This window comes from Polyodon spathula, chromosome 1, assembly GCF_017654505.1.
Source record: "Polyodon spathula isolate WHYD16114869_AA chromosome 1, ASM1765450v1, whole genome shotgun sequence".
Lineage (NCBI taxonomy): Eukaryota > Metazoa > Chordata > Actinopteri > Acipenseriformes > Polyodontidae > Polyodon > Polyodon spathula.
Window position 1 is genome coordinate 52029014 of NC_054534.1, and position 25495 is coordinate 52054508.

Consider the following 25495-nt stretch of genomic DNA (forward strand, 5'->3'; position numbering starts at 1 on the left):
TATTCTAGAAGTTTGTAGAAAATTAATTAAAAATAAAAACTGAAATAGCTTTGTTGGATAAGTGTCCACCCCCCTTATAATAGGAATTGTAATAGCTCAGGTGTAACTCATTGCCTTCAAAATCACACACCAAGTTAAGTGGCCTCTACCTGTGTTAAATTGTAGTGATTCACATGATTTCAGGATAAATTCAGCAGTTCCTGAAGGTTCCCTCTCCTGGGCAGTGCATTTCAAAGCAAAGACTAAACCATGAGCACCAGGGCGCTTTCAAAAGAACTCCGGGACAAAGTTGTTGAAAAGCACAGATCAAGGGATAAAAAAATATCAAAGGCCTTGAATATCCCTTGGAGCACAGTCAAGACGATTATTAAGAAGTGGAAGGTGTATGGCACCACCGTGACTCTGCCTATATCAGACCATCCTTCCAAACTGAGCAAGAATTAAACTCAACATAGAGACTGGTCAAAGTGTGCATGTGACAACAATATCCCAGGCACTCCACAAATCTGGCCTGCATGGTAGGGTGGCACAAAGGAAGCCATTACTCAAGAAAGCCCACCTTGAATGATGTTTGAAGTATGCAAAAAAACACTCAGGAGATTCTGTTGCCATTTGGCAAAAAGTTTTTGTGGTCTAACAACTAAAATGGAACTTTTTGGACTAAATGCAAAGCATTATGTTTGGCGCAAACCCAACACAGCGCATCACCCAAAGAACAACATCCCTACTGTGAAGCATGGTGGTGGCAGCATCATTTTATGGGGATGTCAGGACAGAAGGGGAAATGAATGGAGCAAAGTACAGGGAAGTCCTCGAGGAAAACTTGCTGCCCTCTGCAAGAAAGCTGAAACGGGGATGGAAGTTCACCTTTTAGCACGACAATGACCCAAAGCACACAGCCAAAGCTACACTGGAGTGGCTAAGGAATAAAAAGGTAAATGTCCTCGAGTGGCCCAGTCAAAGCCCCGACCTAAATCCAATCGAAAATTTGTGGCATGATTTGAAGATTGCTGTCCATCAGCACTCCCCAAGGAACTTGACAGAGCTTGAACAGTTTTGTAAAGAAGAATGGTCAAATACTGCCAAATCTAGATGTGCAAAGTTGGTAGAGACCTATCCCAACAGACTCACAGACGTAATTGCTGCCAAAGGTGCTTCCACCAAGTATTAACCTCGGGGGGGTGGATGATCTTTCAGTTTTGTAATTAATATATAATTTTTTTCTCAATAAAAACATTTTTGCCCTTAACAGCGTGGAATATGGTGCAGAGATGCAAAGTTCTGAAAGTGGAAAAGAGTAGCACTTGCCAAAAAATAGTAGTCTGACGGAAAAATTAGTAGCACCCGACCAGTAACAAAATGACCTGGTGAGTGCATCAAGGCGCTATTTTTTTATGATCAGGTGCTGCAAGCACCTTCAAAATGAAAATAAAATCACCTAAGGAAGAATCAAATCTGGACTGAAATATTCAGCCTCCAAATATAGATAATTGAACATTTACAAAAAAAGGCAAATTCAATCAGGGATCAAATTACAGGTGTCATCTGTGAACCTGAATGGGAACTGCATTTTCCACTTTCTTTGCTGATGGCAGACAGTGGAAGGTTTTGTCCTTGATCAGGTACTTTTCTACAATTTAGCTAACAGTCCTTAAAATAAACATATTTATTACAGCATGTAAAATGCAATTTTTCATATTATCAGAACTGACTGGAATGTTATACTTGGATAAACGAATAAATAACAATAACTACCATCTTTATATATATATATATATATATATATATACGTATATATAATATATTATATATATATATATATATATATATAGTATAAAGCAGGACGACACTGTGACATTCAAATAATACATATTATTTAGAAATTAGGTTAAGGGTTACATTTCAAAAATACACAATATACTAATAAATTATATAAGCAACACAACAAATTCAGCCACACACAGTTAGTCAACAACCATAAAAGTTACATTTTTGTTTAATCATTAATAATGAAAATAATGATTTAAAAAATTGATTGATTGTTATGGTAGTATTATCAAGAATGACTCTAATTAATAAAAAGTGGTTTACGACAGTGGTTTGTGTGTGGCCTGATCCGTACTTGCTTGCGATGTTTGAGTCCAGAAATGCTGCTTTGCAAAGTGGACCAATATGATCCGAAACAGCAATTGAAAGATTGTGCTCAACAATAAAGTTTTCAAAGTGTCTCTGCCTTTATCACTGCATTATCTTCGCCTGTACTCACCACATTTTCATGCATAGATTTATGATTTCCAATAGATTTTGCAAATTGTTGATGTTTTTTTTTTGTACCTACATGGACGATGCAATCGCGACGTCCACGGTGTTTCACCAAGAAGTCAGTCAGGCAATATTCACAGTAGGCATGCGAGTCAGAGATTTTACTTGTTTTAATAAAAGGCCATTCTGTAGTGTATTCCTATCTATTTCTGGCAGGATAGTCGACTTATTTTAGACAGAGGAGAATAAGACATTTATTATGTCTGGCTGGTGATGAAACCTTAAAGATTGTATAAGGCAACTGCGCGGGAGTTTCTCTAGGACCCCCTACACCGGTGGCTAACAACCCGGCTTACCACTTTTAGTACGTTAAGTAAAATGCCAGTGAAATATATTAAGAATAATATGTATATATAAATAGACAAGAAAACACACACGGTAGCCTGTTGAAACTGTATTTTTTATGTATATTTATAGGCTATACGTATATTATAAACATATATATATATATATAATATATATATATATATATATATAATATATATATAATATATATTATATATATATATATTTTGTGTCGCTATGGAAAAAATTAAGAGACCACTGCAAATTTTTCTTAAATCAGCATCTCTACATATATGGCAACCATTCCATTCCAGTGTCTGTTGAATTCCAACACAAGCACACCTCATTCTACTGAATGAGGTACTGATTAGGGGATCACCTGAACCAAATCTTATTTAACGAGGAAAAGTATAAAAACCACTCCTGTGGTCATCACTATCCTCTTGCAATAGGACCAGCTGGATGGGAAAATAGTGCTAGTAGTACCTCAAAAGTAATTGGAATCAAAAAATAACTATTGACCATGCCCAAAGAGTTGAAAAGGAAAGTTTATAGTGAGGAAAAGAAGGGTTCAATTCTGGCTTTACTGGCAGAGGGATACAGTGAGGGTCGAGTTGCTTCCATCCTTAAAATTTCAAAGACGGCGGTTCTTAAGAACAAGATCAAGCAGCACACATTGGGGACAACAAAGCTACAGACCGGCAGAGGGCGAAAACGACTCTCCACTGACCGGGATGACCGCCAACTCATTCGAATGTCACTCAGCAACTGTAGGATGACATCAAGTGACCCACAAAAAGAATGGCAAATGGCAGCTGGGGTGAAGTGCACGGCGAGGACGGTTCGAAACAGGCTCCTAGGGGCAGGGCTGAAGTCGTGCAAAGCTAGAAAAAAGCCCTTCATCAATGAGAAGCAAAGAAGAGCCAGGCTCTTTGGACCGTAGAGGACTGGAGTAAGGTCATCTTCTCTGACGAGTCCAATTTTCAGCTTTGCCCAACACCTGGTTGTCTAATGGTTAGACGGAGACCTGGAGAGGCCTACAAGCCACACTGTCTCGCACCCACTGTGAAATGTCATGGAGGATCGGTGATGATCTGGGGGTGCTTCAGCAAGGCTGGAATTGGGCAGATTTGTCTTTGTGAAGGACGCATGAATCAAGCCAAGTACAAGGTTGTCCTGGAAGAAAACTTGCTTCCTTCTGCTCTAACAATGTTCCCCAACTCTGAGGATTGGTTTTTCCAGCAGGACAACGCTCCATGCCACACAGCCAGGTCAATCAAGGTGTGGATGGAGGACCACCAGATCAAGACCCTGTCGTGGCCAGCCCAATCTCCAGACCTGAACCCCATTGAAAACCTCTGGAATGTGATCAAGAGGAAGATGGATGGTCACAAGCCATCAAACCAAGCCGAGCTGCTTGGATTTTTGCGCCAGTAGTGGCATAAAGTCACCCAACATCAATGTGAAAGACTGGTGGAGAGCATGCCAAGATGCATGAAAACTGTGATTGAAAATCAGGGTTATTCCACCAAATATTGATTTCTGAACTCTTCCTAAGTTAAAATATTAGTATTGTGTTGTTTAAAAATGAATCTGAACTTATTTTCTTTGCATTATTCGAGGTCTGACAACACTGCATCTTTTTTGTTATTTTGACCAGTTGTCATTTTCTGCAAATAAATGCTCTAAATGACAATATTTTTATTTGGAATTTGGGAGAAATGTTGTCAGGTTTATAGAATAAAACAAAAATGTTCATTTTACCCAAACACATACCTATAAATAGTAACACCAGAGAAACTGATAATTTTGCAGTGGTTTTTCCAGAGCTGTATATTTACACACACACCATTTAGATCATATGGTAGCTGCACAATTTTCCAAAGATTTCAAATCTTGAAATATCTTGTACAGTTGCAGAGCTGTATAAGGTTTTTAGAAAAATCAACCTCCAAAAAGGCAAAAAAAAAAAAAAAAAAAATGTTCGTTTTACCCAAACACATACCTATGAATAGTTAAACTAGAGAAACTGATAATTTTGCAGTGGTCTCTTTTTTCCAGAGCTATATATATATATATATATAGCCATAATTATAGGCAACCAAGCTTGTCCAGCATTTTTATACATGACCCGAAGCATGCTGGAATGTTATTTGCTTAATTAACATATGAGCCACACCTGTCTAGAAGCCCATGCTTTCAATATACTTGGCGTCCCTCATTTACCCAGGTGCTTCCATTTTTTTGTCCACTACCTGTGTGTGTGTGTGTGTGTGTGTGTGTGTGTGTGTGTGTGTGTGTGTGTGTGTGTGTGTGTGTGTATATATATATATATATATATATATATATATATATATATATATATATATATATAAACAATTTCCATTAAGTTCATCATTATTTGTCTCTAATAATGTAATTAATTGACTGCAATGTTCTATTATAGAATACAATTGTTCCAGCTTAGAAATTTCACAGGTAGTTTATTGATTGACTGATTGAATCAGGTTTCCCTCATCAGGCCACTTGACCAAGCTTTTTGGTCTATATAGCATATTCTCCTCAGTTCAAACAAGAGGATGTTACAAGACAGACATGCCTTGGTTCATGTTTGTTCTTCCCTACTGAATTAAAGTTCCTGATCTTCCAACCCTGACCATTCTACCTTGGAGCCTCTTTATAATAAAGAACTGTTGGTTGCAAATACCGTTCTTTTCAGCAGTCAAAGTTTGGCTTCATGCAGTGCAGCAAGCTAAGATACACTTGTGGAATACAACTCATTCTGATTCAACAGAGAGGATTTTGTTCTTAGACTACATTCAAAGAGTTCTGCATTCTACAGGCTATCAAAGGAGGCAGTGAGTTTGAACTGGGGTTTACAAAGAGACTTTGTTTAGTTTAGTAATTGTAATGGAGTTGCAAATATGCAATTGTTTTGAATAAAGATTGCTTTGTTCAGCACATGGAATTTGTGTTGTGGATTTATTCTGACCTTGTTTTTTGGTGCTGATTTATTTGATTTTGAACAATTATCATTCCTATAATCTTGGCTTAATTTAATTATTTTATTGGCACCATAGTATAGGTTACAGAATTGAGATATATAAGCTCAAAGAGCCAGTTGCCCAACATTTCAATATGTTGTACATATCTTTCTCATAGGAGCATGTGTTTGAATCAAAACATTGGAGGTAATTATAGGTTTTTGACAGCATAACAACTACTTGTTGTTTATATTCAAATTCAAACTTCTATTTATATTATCATGCAATCCTGGCTCTGAGGATTAGCCTTGATTTGGCCTCCCTAGCGCATCAGCATGCACAACTTTTGAATCAATTTTGTATATATTTATTAAAATATAATATTTATTGGAGTTAATTAGTTATTATTTTCTGTTGAGTCGTGCTGGCATAATCATGTTCAGTCTTTATTTATCCATTTACTTTGTTTTATATGTTGCGTTTTCTAATTTTAGCTGTTCTAATACTGCAGACTTTACATCATTTATATCATGCCCTTGACTGACTGAAGTGCTGTACTATTGGTTCCTTCATTCATTTTTTTTATTTGTTTCTAATTAGATTATGTTTGAGTTCTTTTGTTTGTTCTAATGTTTAATTATTTTTACTTTAGTCTAACACACTTTAAATGTACTAGTACAAGCATTTGTAGAACCTGTCAACCTATGAATTAGCTTCTCTTTTTGAATGGTACAACTGGGGCCTTTAAGAAATACTTTTTTTTTTCAATTTTTCTGAATTATGTAGAATCTATAAGTGTTTCCAAACTATTTTAGAAATATTAGGCAAAAGTTTAGAGCAGGTTCTCAAATTATGGGGCGCGCCACCCAAGGAAGGCGCGGCAAGGTGTCAAGGGAGGCGTGAGCTGTGTGTCCTTTTTTATGAGGTTGGATGACTTGAAAAAAATAACAAATTATATTTTAAATGTACTATATTTAAAAATAATTAATAAAATAACACAAAGCTTTTAACGTGCTAATGACCCTTAACAACTGTTAAACGTCACACGTACATTGCGTGGTTCCCCCCTCCCACCCCCCAAGTAAACTTAAAAACTTTATCAGCAACGCGCTTACAGTGAGAAACTACTTTAATTAGAAATGGATCGTTTTGTGACAAAGGGAGAAACACGTACAAGGCAAGCCGAAGTGAGGGCAGCAGCGGTAGTTCCAGCAAAACGCAGAACCCTAAAATGTAACAACGCATATTTAAAATTGAGCTTTACCTGAAGCGCGTCCAGCTATGCATCGAGCCTCAATGTGTTTTATGCGGCGAAAGAATGACAGACCACAGCACACTGACCTGCAAGCTACGCCGGCATCTCGAAACAAGACACCCTACTTTAGTATCTAAACCCGTAAAGTATTTTCAGAGGAAGCTCGAGTTTGTTTATTGAATTTATATAGCGCTTTTTATAACAGTACACACAATAATACAAAAGCAACAATTTTAAAGTTACATTAAAACGCACTAAGAAAGTTAACAAACTATTTTAGCTGCTTACATTTGTACTCTTTAATTAATACTTCCAGAATGCATACTGCTCTATATTGAACAAAACCTTTCTACTTTTTTTATTCATTTTTTTTTGCAACATATAGGATTTTCACTTTGTTATATTGTTTTATTAAACTGGGGAGGCGCAGTTACTTTTTTTTTTTTTTTTTTTATAGCTCCGGGAGGCTCACTGACAGTTTGATAACCACTGGTTTAGAGTAAGTCATTACTAATGGGACTCTTTTGACCTTTTTAGCTCTATTTTTATAATCCTTGTAGATTATAATCTACTAGGATTATCTCTTTTTAGTTTATCCACTTTTCTTAACTTCATCTCTAATTCTTATTTTTTTTATACTTTTGAAGATTTGTTTTTAATACATTTCTTTTGTTACTTTAGTCACTTTCTTTTGAGCATATTCTTCCTATTATTCCTAGACCCTTTGGGATTGCCCTTTTTTAATGTGTGTGTGTGTGTGTGTATATATATATATATATATATATATATATATATATATATATATATATATATATATATATATATAAAATTACACACAGTGCCAGTCAAAAGTTTGAGTACACTTGTTGGAAACAAGGTTTTTTTTCATAATTGACAATGTTTTACGTCATACGTTTCTGTAAATACTTAAATGAAGATACATGTTACAATATACAAAACCGAAGGAGTATCAAAGCAATGTTCAAGAAAATTGTCTCAATCTTGGATTCCTCAAAATAACCACCCTTTGCCTTAATAACAGCCTCAAATACGAGGCATTCGGTTAACAAGTTTGAGCAGGAAATCACCTGACATGTCTTCCCAGCTGTTCTGCAGCAATTCCCAGAGATGTAGGGCACTTGTGGGTAGCTTTGCTTTGACTCTTCTGTCCAGTTCGTCCCATACAAGTTCTATGGGATTGAGGTCTGGAGACTGGGCAGGCCTGTTCATTAGATTGAGTTGTCCTTCACTTTCCTTCTTCAACAGATAGTTCTTGCACAACTTTGAGGTGTGTTTTGGGTCATTATCTTGCTGAAGAATGAAGGACTGCCCAACTAGCCGTAATCCTGGCTAGTTGGCATGCCTCTGAAGTATGCTATGATAGCCATGCTGGTTGAGCTTGCCATGGACTTGGTAAAGATCACCAACTCTGTCACCAGCAAAGCAACCCCAGACCATGACACTGCCTCCTCCATGCTTGACAGTGGGAACCACACATGATGTGTGGTTATATATATATATATATATAATAACATTTTGTCGAGTTATAAAACATACATGTTTTGCAATGTTTGTCTTTTTATTTATTCTAATTTTGAATAAGTATCTGCATATCAAAGTTGTCTAATACTGTTTATTTTAAATAAATGAAATGACGTGTGTTTTTTTTTTTTTTTTTTAATATAAAACTTGGAAAGAGTTTGAAATTGACTTTTTTTTTTTTTTCAAATGATTATTTTACATTTGCCTTTTTAGAGGTTGATTTTTCTAAAATACTATGCATTGTAAAACCTTATGCAGTTCTGCAACTGTACAAGATATTTCAAGATTTGAAATCTTTGGAAAATTGTGCAGCTACCATATGATCTAAATGGTATGTGTGTAAATATACAGCTCTGGAAAAACCACTGCAAAATTATCAGTTTCTCTGGTGTTACTATTTATAGGTATGTGTTGGGGTAAAATGAACGTTTTTGTTTTATTCTATAAACTTGACAACATTTCTCCCAAATTCCAAATAAAAAATATTGTCATTTAGAGCATTTATTTGCAGAAAATGACAACTGGTCAAAGTAACAAAGAAGATGCAGTGTTGTCAGACCTCGAATAATGCAAAGAAAATAAGTTCATATCCATTTTTAAACAACACAACACTAATGTTTTAACTTAGGAAGAGTTCAGAAATCAATATTTAGTGGAAAAACCCTGATTTTCAAGCACAGCTTTCATGCGTCTTGGCATGCTCTCCACCAGTCTTTCACGTTGATGTTGGGTGACTTTATGCCGCTCCTGGCACAAAAATTCAAGCAGCTCAGGTTTGTTTGATGGCTTGTGACCATCTTGATCACATTCCAGAGGTATTCAATGGGGTTCAGGTCTGGAGATTGGGCTGGCCATGACAGGGTCTTGATTTGGTGGTCCTCCATCCACACCTTGATTGACCTGGCTGTGTGGCAAGGAGCGTTGTCCTGCTGGAAAAACCAATCCTCAGAGTTGGGGAACATTGTCAGCAAGTTTTCTTCCAGGACAACTTGTATTATAAAATAAACAACTCGTCTGTTCTTAAATAATAACCCTTGGTACATGTTTGTGTTTTAAGCAAAAGACTGATCATTTCCCAATTCTATTTCCCATCAGCTAAACAAAGTACTTATTTATTTATTTATTTTCTTTTATTTAATTTTATAGTTTAAAATGTTTTAACAAACTACAGCACCACGTCATTTTGAGCAAATAATAGATCTTAATTTTACTGTAGTATAACGTTGAGAGTGTACTTTCAGGTTTTCTTTTTTTATTTTGTTTTTTTTTTTATTCTGATTGAAAAATAAATGTACAAACTTATTTGGCATAGTACAATACTACATACCAAATGTTTAAATCATTCCATGAAAGGAAGTGTGTTTTGTTGGTAATTTAAGTGATTTACACGAGTCTGTTTTTCTTTTGAGCCTTTATTTGATAACTTGCATGATGTACTGTATACTGTGATATTAAGGTTACCACGGTATTTTTTTTTTTAACGGTTATCATACCGTGCAAATTTTATACCGTCCCATCCCTACTGTCCACAGTACCTGTATCTCATTGTCTTTCTTAGCGGAGGTGATAGCCAAGAGGAAGGCTATCTTTATAAACAGATTTTTCAACTCTGTGGAGGCTCAAATGGGGCCTTCGTGAGAGCCTCCAGTACAACATCAAGGTTCTACTCGGGGAGGACAATATCTTCTGAGCTCCCTTGAGAAACCAGGTCATCAGAAAATGTGCACCTGGAGATACTGAATCTATTGGGGCATGACACGCAGATATAGCTGCTGAACACACTTTCAATGTGGCAGATGATCTTCCAGCATCGAGCAGTTATTGCAAAAATTGCAAGATAACCGGAATGGGGCAAGAAAGCGGGTTGCGACTTGTAGTCAAACACCAAATCTGGAAATACTTTTACTTGTGCACATAGAGCGATCTAGTGCTCTGCAGAGTAGCCACCACCACGTCAGATAGCCCTAGGGCTGTCCAGCGATCCCTTTCAGGGCCAGACCTATAACTGGAATCTGGCAGGTTCTGGATGCCAGAGAGTACCTCCTGCCTGACTGAGGAGATTGCTTTCTCTAACCGGACCATCTCCAAGAAGGCCAGGAGCAACGGTCTTTGGCGGGAATGCAAGAGGAACGTTCTGGGCCATTCGTGCGGGGGTGGGAGGATATCCTCCACCATCTCAGGGCCATTGAGCACAGATAAGACATTTTCAGACGAAGGTGTCTGTCGCGCTTCCAGTGTAATGGAATGCTTTGAGCCACACTTTGAGCGAGTGTTTGCGTAGCAGACGCTGATATTGCCGCGGCCATCTGAACCAACAGTTTTGGGAACCGTACTAAGGGGATCTTCATTCCCTGTTGAACAGGGAGAGAGAACCCTGAATAGCTTCTACTATGTCGACCGACAGGTATATGCGCATTGTACTGGTCCCAAGTACATCGTCATATGTGATTCCTTGCATTGCTGATTCACCAGATGCTGTGTCAGCAATGCCGTGTGATCCACTGCTCCCTCCCGCAACTGAGCACAGATTAGCCAATCATCTAGATAGTTTAGTACTCTGATCCCATGAAATGCAAGGGGGCCAGGACAGCATCTATGCACTTTGAAAACATATACGTGGGGCTAGGGAGAGGCCGAACGGAAGCACAGAGAACTCGAAACGCTTCCCTGAAGGTGAAGCGGAGATACTTCCTGTGCACTAGATCAATGGGAACGTAAAATATGTGTCCCATAAGTCCACGGTGGTAAACCAGTCACCTTATCGGACGGACTGGAGAATGTGATGAAGAGTCAGCATTTGAAACCTCCTTAGGTCTAAGATGGGGCGGAAACCATCGTCCTTCCTGGATACTACGAAATACCTCGAGTAGAACTCCTGTCTGCAGGAGGTGGTGTCTACGAGACGGATGGCTCGCTTGCACAGCAAGGCTGCCACTTCCTCTTTTATTACCAAGACCTGAAGAGGGTCCGACATGAAGACTCCTTGTAGTAGAAGGTGCCAAACAGAACTGCAATGCGTATCCATTGTGTACGGTAGCGAGCACCCCGGTATCTGAGGTACAAGCGTGCCAATATTGCATCTGTTGTATGGTAAAGGGGGTCTGAGGCTGCAGGCCCTCAGGGTTTCTGCTGAGGTTGGGGCGGAGCTCTCTGAGGTGGCTGTGGCGATGGAAAGCTCGGCTTTCCATCGCCACTGAGGCCTCTACGCGGTGCCTCAGGTCACCCAGTGGGGCCGTGGGTACTGGGACCGTTCTTATGACAGTCCTCGTCGAGGGGCTTGCCAATGGCTCGACCTATGTCGCGGCGGGGCACGGGAAGGGTACAAAATGGCCATCAGAAACTTGCTGCCGAGACAGAAGCTCAAGGACCTGTGTCATCTGAACAGTCAGACGTTATTATATCTATATTGGTCCTTGTTTCTTCAATAGGTACACATCTAAGAAGAGGGACGTAGCTATCTCCAACAGCCTGATGTAAAATGATGTCAGTGTATACATACAAGGTATAAAAGCCTGCGGGGTGGAGAGCCTTATGACCCCTTTGTATTTCAGGGTCATAAAACCCCAAGAAAAAAAAGAACACTGATTAGATAAAAACGTTTCTTTCTACAGGATTGTATATTTATTCCATATCAACTTTCTGTACCCTCAAAGCAAGGTTCATGGCCAATATTAGGTTCTTAAGTCTCTCATAATATCTAGTGGCTATGGCAACATTATGATTAAATTGAGTTTAAAAAGTGAATGTACAATTAATATAAAAAGTGTTGTCAGAAGAGCCTGTGTCATCCCATCTATGAGGGTACTGAAGTCACAGTGATATTTGTTCGGCACAGTTGCCACAAAGTTGACTATTGCTGGATCTAAAAATTATATTGAATCCCTCTAGTGGGACAGATCACTGTGATGAGTTCTCATTTTGAGTTCAAGTCCTCCGACTGCTTCTAGCTAATGTTGCTGGAGCATAGAGGCTCTACAGCTGAGGCACTGAAGTATCATCTTGTTGAGCTACTGTGCTAACTTTACACTCCTTTAAATTCATACATTCCAGATCCAAACCTGTTGGAACTCCAGCTGCACTGGAAGAGTTATGTTCAAATCACATCAATCACAGTGATGGAAGATAATCCACATCCCAACTGAGCTTTAAGTGCTAAAGCTCATTTCTAGTGCAAATTGTTTACAATGTCACGTTCTGGGGAAATTTAGGATGACTTGGTTCCATAATTATTGCTTTGCAGTTCCCCTTCAGGTCAATTTAAACAGGCTTCCACATATTAAAGTATTTGTGTGCCAGTTCATGGCAATGCCAATTCAATTAATTTCTGTGCTTTTGGCCAGGGAAATGGGTTTCAAAAGCCAATATGACCTCCTATATGTGCAAAAATAGCAAACCACATAAAAACTGACCCTCTACACTCTTATGTTGTCCATATGGGAATTAAACTCATGATGAGAATATGCCACGTCCTTTTTTTTACTTGAATGTAATTGTTTGGTGAGAATTTGTTGTTTTTTTGGTTTTGTGATGTGATTGTAATACTGAAAAAACCCTGATATGAACATAATTTAGATATTTTAACATCATGTAATTAAAGTAACTGATATTGCAAAAGTCTACTGGAAGCGATAATAGTAGTACAATATTTAATGTTAGTTTGCAAAATGTCGTAATATTATTCAGCAGGTTTCATTCAACTTTATGGTCAAAATTAATTAATTCTGTAGGGTGATGCAAAACTGTTGGTCATAGCTGTATATAAAACAGACATTCCCAACCGAATTAATTGTATTAACTAATCTCACAGATTGTTTTAAGGTACACCCCTAGGGAAAGATGTGTTTAAATGTTTCCTTGTTAATCTAAAGCACTACACTTCTTTCTCTGACCTGTAGGTTACAGTTTTGTTCTGGTAAGTAACCTTCAGACAAACAGGATAAATAATTCCCTATCTGATTCCCTTGCCTCATAGAAATCTATTGATCGGTGAGTACTCCTTTTTTCTGCAACTCTTTTTTTAAAAGTAACCATAAATAGAAACCCAAGAATCCTGGTCGTATAGAGGAGGTTGCATTGTCCAAAGCCTTAGTCAGTTGCTTGTCCTGAAAGCAAAGGAGTTTAAAAATTATTGGTCTGAGGCGACTATTACCGTTGGAATTCGTTGGATGCGCTCCACCTCTGGGAAGCTATTGACAAATGTATCTGCTCCAAAAATTTCTGAACAAATTACGACCTTCAGATTTTTCAGGAATTGCGACAATTCATGGTTTTCCTCCCTGTCCTGCTTTCTTGTTTGTCTTTGTGGCAGAGCAAAGCTCTGGCCTTTTTAAATTGGCAGGGATGGGGTTAATTTCCCCTACCTGCCTGGGTTTATTATGTTCAGGTGTCTGGGGTTGATTAGTTGATTAGGTTAATTAACGATCAATCAGCGCCCAGCCACCTGACATAAAAGGAGACCTCTGCTGCCTCATTTGGGAGGAGGGAGCTGAGGAAGCAGGTTGGTTTTGTTTGGTTGTCTAAATTTTTCTAAAGCCAGTGAAGGCATTGCCCAGCCTGGAAATCTTTATTTTTGTAAGTTTTTTTTTTTTTTTTTTTAGTTATTTGTGTTTAAACATCATTATTTTTGCCCTTGTGCGTTTTTATTTTGTGTTTATTTATAATAAAAGTATATATTTCTTGAACTGCAGTCTGTCTCTGGGCCTCTATCCACTCGCCAGCCTGCCACAGTCTTGTTTATATTTTATTTTTTTGACAGTCACTTTAAGTTCTGACCTTTTCCTGTTGTAACATTTATCTTCTGCTCCAGTTCAGAAATTCTGTTTTTGGCTTAAGTTTATCCAAAACCTCTTTCACTTCAATGTTTGATTTTATCAGTGCCTCTAATATTTCCTTATTTCCTCATTGTTCCCCCATTATCGAGTGGCTTGTGACTTCAGAGCTGGCTGCTGCTTCATATGTCCCATTCTTCGGCTGCCACGTAAAACCAAGGTCCTATTATAAGTGACTCTGCAGCAGCAGTTCTGATGACCCCCCTGATACTGTTTATTCTAATCAGAAACTGAGGATCTGTCTGTTTCTTGTGGGGCAACATCTTTACTACAGGGGACAGCTACAGTCATAAAAATGATAGCACACCTGTACCATTTCAAATGTTGCCATACCAACAATAGTATAGTACATCATAGTAAATGCTAAGGTATATACAGGTTTATACATAGAAATTTGCATCTTGGTCCAAACCCTGTGCCAATGCAAGATCTGTATGCTCAGTTTGCATCTCTCACAAGAACATCTCTTGTGTATAAAGTAGATCTTAATTGTTTCAATTGCTAGTTAAGGAAAATTAAAGACAAAAGTTGAAAAAGAGCAACTTGGCCCTCGTGGAAAATAGCTTACATCATTCTACAAAAAAAGAAAGAGGTGTCTGATGCAGAAAAACTATTCCTAGGAGTTAAAAGATTGATCTCTCCTTGATTTTCACTGTGCCTGCTACTAAGTATTAATGGCAATGTAATGAACACAGTGCAGCAGCCATTAGGCTAGTTGTTTCGCTTCCAGATATCACTCAGAACAAGCTACATCGCAAGTGCACAGCTGATTTACATTTGTTTGACAAAAAACTGTTCCAAATTTACTTTTTGAAATTAAGTTAATTGGTTTAGTTTTTCAATAATACTAGCCTGGATTAATGTCTGTCTTGGAGAGTGCCAACATGTGCAGACTTTATTGGCAGTCCTGCTTGGTATAGTCTTGATTGGCATGCAAAAAAGAATACACAGGCCTGAAATGGGACGAATCCCTTAAATTCAATTTGTGTCCAGTCTCAATCTCCACTTGAGAAATAAACTTAATTGATCAGCTTACCTTGGTCAACACATATGACTCGGTCCATTGCCTCTTGAAATTGTAACACTGTATATACAATTATGCAGATGTTTTGAGTGCTGAACTGCAAACATCCTCTTACCACACTATCATTCCCCTGGGCATTATGTCAGTGCCCAGTAAGTGTTGTAACCACCTAATAGTCCATTTAAGAATCACTTTATTTCTGGAAGCATGAGATATTTAGGCTACTAAGCTTTAGCAATTTAAAAATTAACACCAAGACCCTGTAACTTTTGTTTTTTTGGTGCTTTTTGGTTCAGTATAACTGGATTTTACTTTAAAAGTTTTGATAATTAATTTGTCACCTCTCCTTGGCATAAGTCTCACACTTGTTTAACAATCATTATTTTCTCTTTGACTTATTACACCTGTTTATACTGCTGGCTCTTATATGTGTACTGTAAATGTTTACTTAATGTGTACAATTAGGACCTCAGCCTCACACTCAATTTCTGTGCTTGACAAACTGTACTGCATGACTTTAGCTTGGATCCTAATGCACTGCTAAACAGGGAGTGAATCTACAGAACAGGTTAAAGCATTCCAAACACCATTAACACGTTCTCATTAACAGTTGTGTCTCCTGTGTTTTTGTTTTGTGTGTGTGTGTGTATTTGATTGCTGTTGTTTAATGTAAAGGAAGAAGTACCTCCATATTTTGGGCATAAGGATCCTTTTGGTCACACAATGAAGTTGATATTCTGTGGTTGCCTCGGTTACACCGCTGACTCGTGTTCTGTGGCATAGGAAATGTCTGTCTGATAATTGTTAGCCTCCCTATGGACCTTCTCACCAGCTCTTGCACATCCAAGTCAGTTACTTCCTGAAAAACAGATCAAAGACATAGTTGAAAACAGGAACAAATTACTGTTTTATTTATTCTGAGGAGGGCACATAAATCTGCTTTACAAACAGAAAGCCATTTATTTAAATGACAGGGCACTTACAATTATCACAGAGGTTTAGAATAAATTATGTGTTCTACAGGAATGTCTGCATTCCCTTTAATGAACAAGTTCTATAATGTATAAGATTAAGTAGGGGAGGCTACACAGGTTTAATTTAAGTGCTTTCAAGCTGATAAGCCAAACTGGGTTTCTGCCAGTTCTACAGGAACATGTGGGTGTCTGCAGATGTGCCTAGCTGGATGGGGTAATTGCCAATACTGGGCAGCACAAAGGAAACCTGGTCTTTGAACAATACAGAAAGCTATGTTATTACCATAACCCTGGTTCCCTGAAAGAGAATGACAACCATTACCGAATGGGAAGAGCCTCTCTGACCGTCAATATCTGAGCAAATATACAAAAGCTGCCCTATCAAGGCTCTGCTGTGAGGGGGAAGTCCCGCCCACCTCCTGCTGAAGAGGGAGGTCCTCATAGTAGCACATTGCCATTTTCTTTCTAAATCAGAGGTCAGCTGGGGACACAACCTCTAAGGGTAATGGCTGTCATTCTCTTTCAGGGAACCAGGGTTATGGTAATAACCTAACATTCCCTTTCAATTCGAATGACAACCATTACCAAATGGGAAAGCTGTACCAAAGCCGTCGTGGCTCCAGATTATCGACAGTACAGCCCCACGGCGATAGCAACAGATGCCTAAGGGCATGCCACCTGCAAAATTCTAGAGCCCAGAGAGGGTCTCGCTCGGTTTGTCACATCAAGGCAGTAAAAACGTCTGACAACCTGTCCATGTAGCACATTGCATAACTCATCTAAGGAGGCACCATGAAGGAAAGTCCATGAAGTTGCCTGGCCCCTGGTAGAATGGGCCGTAATGTCCCCCGGTAACGGGGAGTCCGTCTGTTCATACTCCAAGCGTCTTGCATCTGTCACCCAGTGCACTAGACGTTGCTTCGATAGGGCCTGACCTCTAGAGTGGGACCCGTAGCAGACAAATAGCTGGTTGGACTGTCTCCAGGACGCCGTCCTATCCAAATAACAGTGCAAAGCCCGAACTAGGCATAGCGTGTGTTGTTTACGGTCATTCTCTGACTCGTGCGGGGCAGGTCTGAAAGTTTCCAAAACCACTGATTGGTTAATATGGAATGAGGATACCACCTTTGACACAAAGGATGGATTTGTTCTTAATGTTTGCTGCGAGTCACTTCCAGTGAAAGCCATACATGTGTCATCGATGGACAGTGCATGAAGCTCACTTACTCGTCTGGAAGATGTAATGGTGTCACAAAGATGGCCAGAGTGGTTGGGGTCAGACCAGAGCCAGGAAATAAGCAACAGAGAGAGGAGGAGTTTGGTGGTTTAGCGTTTAATAAAATAAACAGAACAGAAAATAAAAAGGTTGTAACAAAAACAACACACGACATGAGAAGCCAAAATAAACAGACAAACAAAACGAACTAACACTTACACAAACAGTGGACTAACAGACAAACAGGGTGAGTGAAAACAACAGTCATATAAATTTGTTTTGTTTTCTCGTTCTTAATATTCTCCTCTCCACACCCGTTCTCCACTCACCGAACACACAACACAGAGTGGGTGAAAACAGGCAGCTTTAATGCAGCTGTACCGTGACTTGAGTGCTAATCAATCATTCAATTGGAGTCGTGGTACAACTGCACGTGAATTAATAAAGAGCAATTCCCCGTGCTCACATAATATTATGTTTTACTTGCACGTGAAGTGCTGTGCAATCCTCATGCCTAAATACAAATACATTTTAAAAACTCCTGTTACACAGACCCATTTATATCCCGAGTACCAATGACTACACACCAACATTAACACACAACACAAAATACACACAGGGGTGGGCACTTTGCCACAAATGGATATTAAAAATGCCACTTTTAATGAAACGGCACAGTTCTGCTGAGCCCATGGGCTCAAATGGGGGACCTATAAGGGCCCGCAGTACCAGTTCTAGATCCCACTTGGGGGCCATATTTTCATGGGAGGACGAAGCCCCCAAGCCCCTTTAAGAAACTGCACTACCAGGAAATGTGCCCCAGGGGACACCGAGTCAATTTTGTCATGGCACACTGATGTTGTTGCCAGGAATACCTTCAAAGTGGATGCTGGTTTTCCTGCGTCAAACAGGTGTTGTAAGAAGGTTAATATTATCTCAATCGAGCAAGTCACCGGATCGTGAACTTTCCATTTATATGCATACTGGGCTCTAGTGCTCGGTGCCTTAGCAGACTGCAGTGTTTCTACTACTGCATCTGACAAACCTTGTCTCGTTTGAGCTGGGCTGGGTTCGGGTGCCATAATAGCCCCTCGCTTGGCTCAGGAGGTCATTGCACAGCGGGAGCTGCCACAGCTGATCCGACAACATGTTGGAGAGGAGAGCAAACCAGGAGCGTCTCGGCCATCCTGGTGCAACCAGAAGAACCTATGCTTTATCCACCCTGATCCTCTCTAGTGTCAGGGGTATTAATGGTAGCAGGGGAAAGCATTCAAGAGCAGCTGTGGCCAGGGGTGAGCTAACGCATCTACTCCCAGGAGACCCCTGTCTCTCTCCATGGAGAACCATAGGGGGCAATGAGTGGACGCGGCTGTGACAAAGAGGTCGACTCGTGCCGGCCGGAACCTCTCCCAAATCTATTGCACCACTTGAGGATGCAGCCTCCGCTCCGAGCTGTCTGGAGCTTCTCTGGACAGAAGGCCTGCTGCCTTGTTGTCCACACACAAGTTTCTGTGCGTCCAGGACAGGAGTCTGTGAGCTCCATGGTGAAGGCCCGGTGAGCTCAGGCCGCATTGGTGATTTATGTAGGCTACCACTGTGGTGTTGTCCGTCCAGACCAGCACATGTTTATGCATTAATTGCTGGTGAAAATGTAATCACGCCAGACTCACTGCTTGCAGGTCTTGGGCATTTGTGTGCGCTTGCTGCCAATATCCCTTCCACTGACATCTTATTCCTCTCCCGTTCCAGACCGCTCCCCAGCCCAGACTAGAGGTGTCTGTAGTGATCACTTCCCTTCTGTGAGGGGATCTGAGGGGAGATCCGAGGCGCAGATTGCACTCCAGTGTCTTCCGGCATTGTCTGGACACTCGCATCAGCCGGTACCGATCTCAGACCGAGTGCACCTTGAGCGTATTCACCCAGGCTTGAAGCGGGTGCATTTTCAGTAGCCCTAGTGGAAGGATTCTCAAGGCGGCTGCCATCAGCCCCAACAATCTTTGATATAGTTTGTCCTTTAGGAGAGTGTCCTCTCTGAATAGGGAGAATGTGGTCTCCAATGACCAAATCCTGTCTTCCGACAAAGAGGCAAGCATGCTCACAGAGTTCAGTTTGATTCCCAGGAACACTGTGGACTGACAGTACGAAGTTGCTCTTCTGTTGATATATTGAGCCTCAACTTCGCCATATGATCTATGACCTGTTTTGTGTGTGCCTCTGCGCGTGCTTTTGACTGCGAGCAAATCAACCAATCATCCAGATAGTTTAGGATCCGAATACTCTGCAGCCTGAGTGGAGCCAGTGCTGCATCCATGCACTTTGAAAATGTGCAGGGCGCCAGCGAGAGGCCAAATGGCAGCACGCAGAATTCGTATGCATTGCCTTGAAAGGCGAAGCGCAGATATTTTCTGTGCATGGGACGGATCAGGACATGAAAGTGCACGTATTGCAGGTCGATCGATGTGAACCAGTCGCCCGGTTGGACAGACTGGAGGATACGCTGTGCTGTCAGCATGTTCAACTTCCTCTGTTTGATGAAGAAGTTGAGGACCCTGAGGTCCATAATTGGTCTGAAACCGCTGTCCCTTTCGTTCCACCAGGAAGTACCTGGAGTAAAAGCCGCTGAGGGCATCTCTTGGACTTACCAGGCATACAGAGTTCTTCCTTCGAAGACTGGCGATCTCCTGTTGAAGGAGTATCACCCTCGCTGGTTCGACGGTGGTGAGGAGCACACCCTTGAAGGGTGGCGGACCTATGCGGAATTGTAAAGCGTATCCGTGTCTCATTGTCAATAGCACCCAGTCCTGGGTGCAGCTTTGCCATGGGTCATTGGTGTGGTGTCAGCCAGGGCCCCTCAGGGGCAGTCTCCCTTGGGCTTGGGAGGGGGTGAGTCTTTCTTAGTCCTCGGCCTCGGTCTCCAGCCGGAGAACCACTTACCCCTGGCCTGCGGTGGTCCCCTGCCTCTGGCTCTGCCTCTGCCTGCTTGTCTACTCTGGGGTGGAGGGCGGTGTTCAGACCCTTTCACCTCAGCAGGCTGCGAATGCCACCTTGGGCAAATGACGGTAAGCCACAAAGTGCGAAAACTTGGCGGTGACCTCCGTGGCCTTGTAGGACCTCTCATGGCTTATATCAGTGGTCGCCCCAAAAGTCTGCCCCGGTGTAATGGGGGCGTACAGTGGCGCAGCCGTGCTAGGAAAGCCAGAGGGTTGAGAGAGACGCTAGGCCCTTCAGAGAGGTCAAAACCAGCTCGAGCCAGAAAACTGACACGAGAATAAAGCAAGGGCACTCTTTTAGACACACTTGAGCACGATTTTTACCGTGAATTAATCTTTAATTTGCGGATAAATTCAACAAATTAGCCAAATTCGGTACGTAAAAGCAAAAGCAATGTATGACCTGTCTCAGAGAGATGAAAGAGAAAATGGCGATGTGCTACTGTGAGGACGCCCATCTTCAGCAGGAGGTGGGTGGGACTTCCCCCTCACAGCAGAGCCCTGATAGGGCAGCTTTTGTATATTTGCTCAGAGATTGACGGTCAGTGAGGCTCTTCCCATTTGGTAATGGATGTCATTCGAATTTAAAGGGAATTCCAAGTTACAAGATTTGTGAATCTACTTTCAATCACTTATGAATTGAACATAAACAAGAACTCTACAGGGCACAACCAATAGATCTTAAAATGTTGAATAAAATAAGTATTAGTGCAATTTCACTTGGGGGATGCCGAGTTGCAGCAAATCTGTTTTTGGTAGCCATAAGTGAACTGGAAACAAATAGAATGGAACTGAAAGTGTGGTAAGATGTCTCACACACTCATTTACACTCTAAGGGGTAGATGTACTAAGACGTGTCAGTCATAGCGCAAACATAACGCAATTTGCATTTTCGTTGCAACAATTTGCAAAGTATACATTTTGTCGTATGTACTAAGAGAAAGTTATGAAAAGAGTCGCAATATACTAATTTAAATATTCTTAGAGATCTAAGATAGGTTTGTGCAGCAGAGGGTGTCTGAAGGATGTCTATACATGCAAGGGTGCAAAAATCAAAATAACATTATTTTTGTTAAATATAAACGTCATCTGTACAATGCATTCTGTTCCGTCTTCATTTTAATTATATATATATATATATATATATATATATATATATATATATATATATATATATATATATATATATATAAAATGAAAGGCAGTTTAATCCCATCAGATTCTATAGCGGAGCCCCAACCTTCACCCCCAAAAAGCTTTTCATAATCATGCAGTAGCCCCTCACTAAACCTGACATGTTTGTCCGACACAAGGAGGTGTCAGGTTTCAAAACAATACAATAAAATCGCACACACATTTATAGTTCTCAGTGTATTTTAAATATAAATCATTGCGCTGAAATAACACTAATGTGTTTTGGGTAGGTGTGATCGAGTGGTTTGCAGTGCTCAAGTGTACAGGTGATGCCGGTGCTCCAGCAACGACAGACACAAAGTGCACAGTTCAAAACAGTTCTTTATTTTTCTGTTTCCCTGTTTGCAACTGGTTAAATAATAAGGCTGACTCTACACAGTGATGTGTATTGCCAGATTATAAACCTCGGGGTTCAGTCCTGAAATAATAATACAAAGAATAACACACAACACAGACATGGTCATGTCTCCTGGATAGTGAGTGCTCTTTGTGCAGGTGAGGGGCAAGGCAAGTATAGTGACAGTCGTGAAGTGTAGTCTGGGCTTGGTGCTGGCCTGTAGTGACAGCACCTGGTGTGTGTTTGCCATCTAACAGTGACAAACACAGACAGTTAGTTTCCACAAACAAACAAAACACTTAACACTCACAATACGCTTTTCACAGTCCGTTTCCTTTCTTGGTCATTCTCATAACCACTTCAAAGGAACAGATTACGTCGTCACATCCCCAACTATACCCTTAGTCACGTCCCCTGCGATAGCTAGTTCAGTCACGTCTCCTCCAATCCGTGACTGACACATCACATACCACTTTAGGGCGATGACTTTGGGCAATGTGACTCCGACCCCTTCCTGGATGGCTGGCTCCGACTGACTCTGGAATGAACTGCCAGACCATCCAGTACGAGGCATCCTGTTCCTGTTATAACATACCCTCACAGATTGGGAGGGAGACTGTTGACTAAGATTCATTCGCTCTCTGTCACAGTAGGCTACACATTACAATATGTAAAAATATAAATCTGTACAGTAGGCCTACACAGTATACAATACAGCAATAAAACGAAATGAATACCTAGCACACTTTCCTTTTACTTTAGCCTACTGATAACACAACATAAATTATGCTGCTGCATTGTAAACATTAGTGTATAATGCAAATAAAAGATTATTTTAAATTAAAACTAAATTATATTAGGGTTTTTTATTTTAATTATTTTTAACTTGGTCTATTTAGTATCCTAGACAATTAACACACAATAGACCATGGTCCTATACAGATGGTCAGAATGAGCTGGAGGGGCTAGTGGCACATGTGTGCAGTCTATTGATCACAATACTCTGGGAAAACCAGAAATGTCATAGAAATTAGTTTTTAAGGCTTGCAAGTACACCTTGGGCCCGATCTTCGAAAAGTTTACGAACCGCGCAGAGGGGTATGTGCGTCACAAATTGTGCCAAGTTGCCATATTCTAAACGTCCTTTTGCGCATTACAATCCATTCTGCGCTGTGCAGAGACAAAATGTATGCAGTGGCTAACAATATGCATGATCCTGGTATATTCGAAGGTATGCGCCAAGCACAAAACCAGGTTTGTGACGCGCAGAATATGGATTGTAAAAGGACTGCACACTACCGTTCCAGCACTGACTACAAACAGGCAACCATCGACATTTGGATGTGAATGATGCAAGGCACACCCAGCAACAGCAACCCCAACATAGGCGAGGATATGCTGAAAGGGTGAACCGGCCTCGGCACACATACATTGAGCAATGAGCAAGTCGTGTCCAGGTATCGTCTCGACCAAGACATGCTGACTCATCTATGTCACATGCTACATGATGACCTGGCCAGAACAAACCTGCGCAGTCATGCCTTGTCTGAGCAATTGGTAGTGTCTGCTACCGGGACCTTCCAGAAGATAGCAGGTGATACAGTGGGGATCACCCAGTCAGCCATGTCCTGTCACCTTGACAGGTTCATAACCGTGTTTCTGTAACTTGCTGAGGAACATATTAAATTCCCCAGTACCAGGGCAAACAGGGAGGAGATAATGCAGTATTTTTATGAGGTCACGCACCTTCCGTACGTGGTAAGTGCAATTGACTGCACCCATATTGCTATCCTGGCACCTGTTCTGGTTGTCCTGTTCTATCAGGATTCCAGTTGTATTCGGAATACAGGGTTCGACATTAACCATGGCGGTGGCCTGGGGCCGGTAGAGAGCGCAGTTTGGCCGGTAGTTATGAAGCACCACAGGCCTGAATGGGCCGGTTACATTCGACTAGTCATATATATATATATATATATATATATATATATATATATATATATATATATATATATATATATATATAGTATAATATACGATATATATACTTAGAATGCATGAAATACTTAGGTACATATCAATATATGGCTACGTATTATGAATCAGGAATATATATATATATATATATATATATATATATATATATACTATATTTATATGAATATCGAATAGGTCCTTATACCCGGTCACACAGCTGAAATCGAATTTTAATTAAACGTTTGGTAAAAAATTTGTATTGATGTTTGATTAGGAGTTGAAAGGGCGGGTGCGCAGTATATAAAAAAACATTGTCAGTCTTAGAATCAGAGTCCATACGTACATGGAGGTACTGTGTTGTACAATTCGACTTAAAGTGCTGCGGCAAATCTTTTACAAATCAGGTTTTCTATAACTAAGCAACCAATAAGACGACCATTTAGAGTGGAGGCTTCATTATGATAGAGAAAAAAAAAAGTAACGTTTAGCCTTAGTTTCCCAGACTTTCCATTCACAATCTTTCCAGGACTCGCTGGTATCACTCAGCAAGATTGGCTCTGACTTGGGAGAGGCTACACAAGCGACAACTCTCAATATAGGATTGCTAATATTTTGTATTATGAATATTGATTTAAAAGTGTTTATAATTAGGATTAGGGGTGGGAATTTCGAATAGTTTCCTATCTGAATACACAGGGTGCAAACTTTTTTGTGTATTCGATTACCTGAACTCTGGTCCCTTATGCTACCAAGAGTAAAAGGCAAATGCGTGTGCACAAACAGACAGCATAACAGTGTAAGCCAGTAAAGTTTAGCTGCGTTCACAAAATGTTCAAACAATGTCCAAGACGAGATTTATTCCCTCTGTACCCTATTTCCTTAGATACAAGTGTTTTTCTTTTGATTACTGAATTAAAATACAGAACTCAATGAGCAGCAGCAACATCACAGCGCGTATCTCTTCCAATTAAAGCAACAGTAGCATAATATGGCGCAAACCACCAAATGTTTTGCTGTAGTGTATTCAGAATAAAATAACACCTGTCATATAGCAACCTAAATATTTTACATCTGTTTAATTCTAACAAATTATATTTATAAAATAATATTAGTGTAAATATTGTAACCTGGCCAAAATAGAAAATACATTCCAACATTACAATAGTTTAACATTACTAATTACAACTAGCCATCAAATATTGACATCAGATAAATCTAAGTCAAGTTACTTTGTTTATCCAATAACCGGTAAATAATTCAAAACAATAATACCTGGTTGTACTTTTAATGGTCAGTGCAAATGTTGTTGTTACTTCATCCATTCACAGAAAGTCAACAGTGGATGTTTTACACTGAACTACAGTCCCGAGTTAAAAAAATAAAACTCCTTTCCAACTTCAAGTATCTTGCCTTTTCTTATAGTCACTGTGTTGTTGTGCTTAACATTTAGTATGTCTTTATATTCATCATAATGTTAAATTACCTTTCTAATTTCAATGTTACCCAAGTTTGGATTACTTCTTATAGCACTTGCTCTATACATGTTAAATGGCTGAAGTAACATATATTG

General features: G+C 40.1%; 1 protein-coding gene across 1 annotated transcript in view; it reads right to left on the reverse strand.

Moving 5' to 3' along the window:
• The window catches only part of LOC121319581 (glutamate receptor ionotropic, delta-2-like), a 603766-nt gene that overhangs the window by 212454 nt on the left and 365817 nt on the right, over nt 1-25495 (reverse strand). The window contains exon 6 of the mRNA XM_041257164.1: nt 15926-16099. Within this exon, the coding sequence (XP_041113098.1) occupies nt 15926-16099 (174 nt within the window). The remainder of the gene's footprint in view (nt 1-15925; nt 16100-25495) is intronic.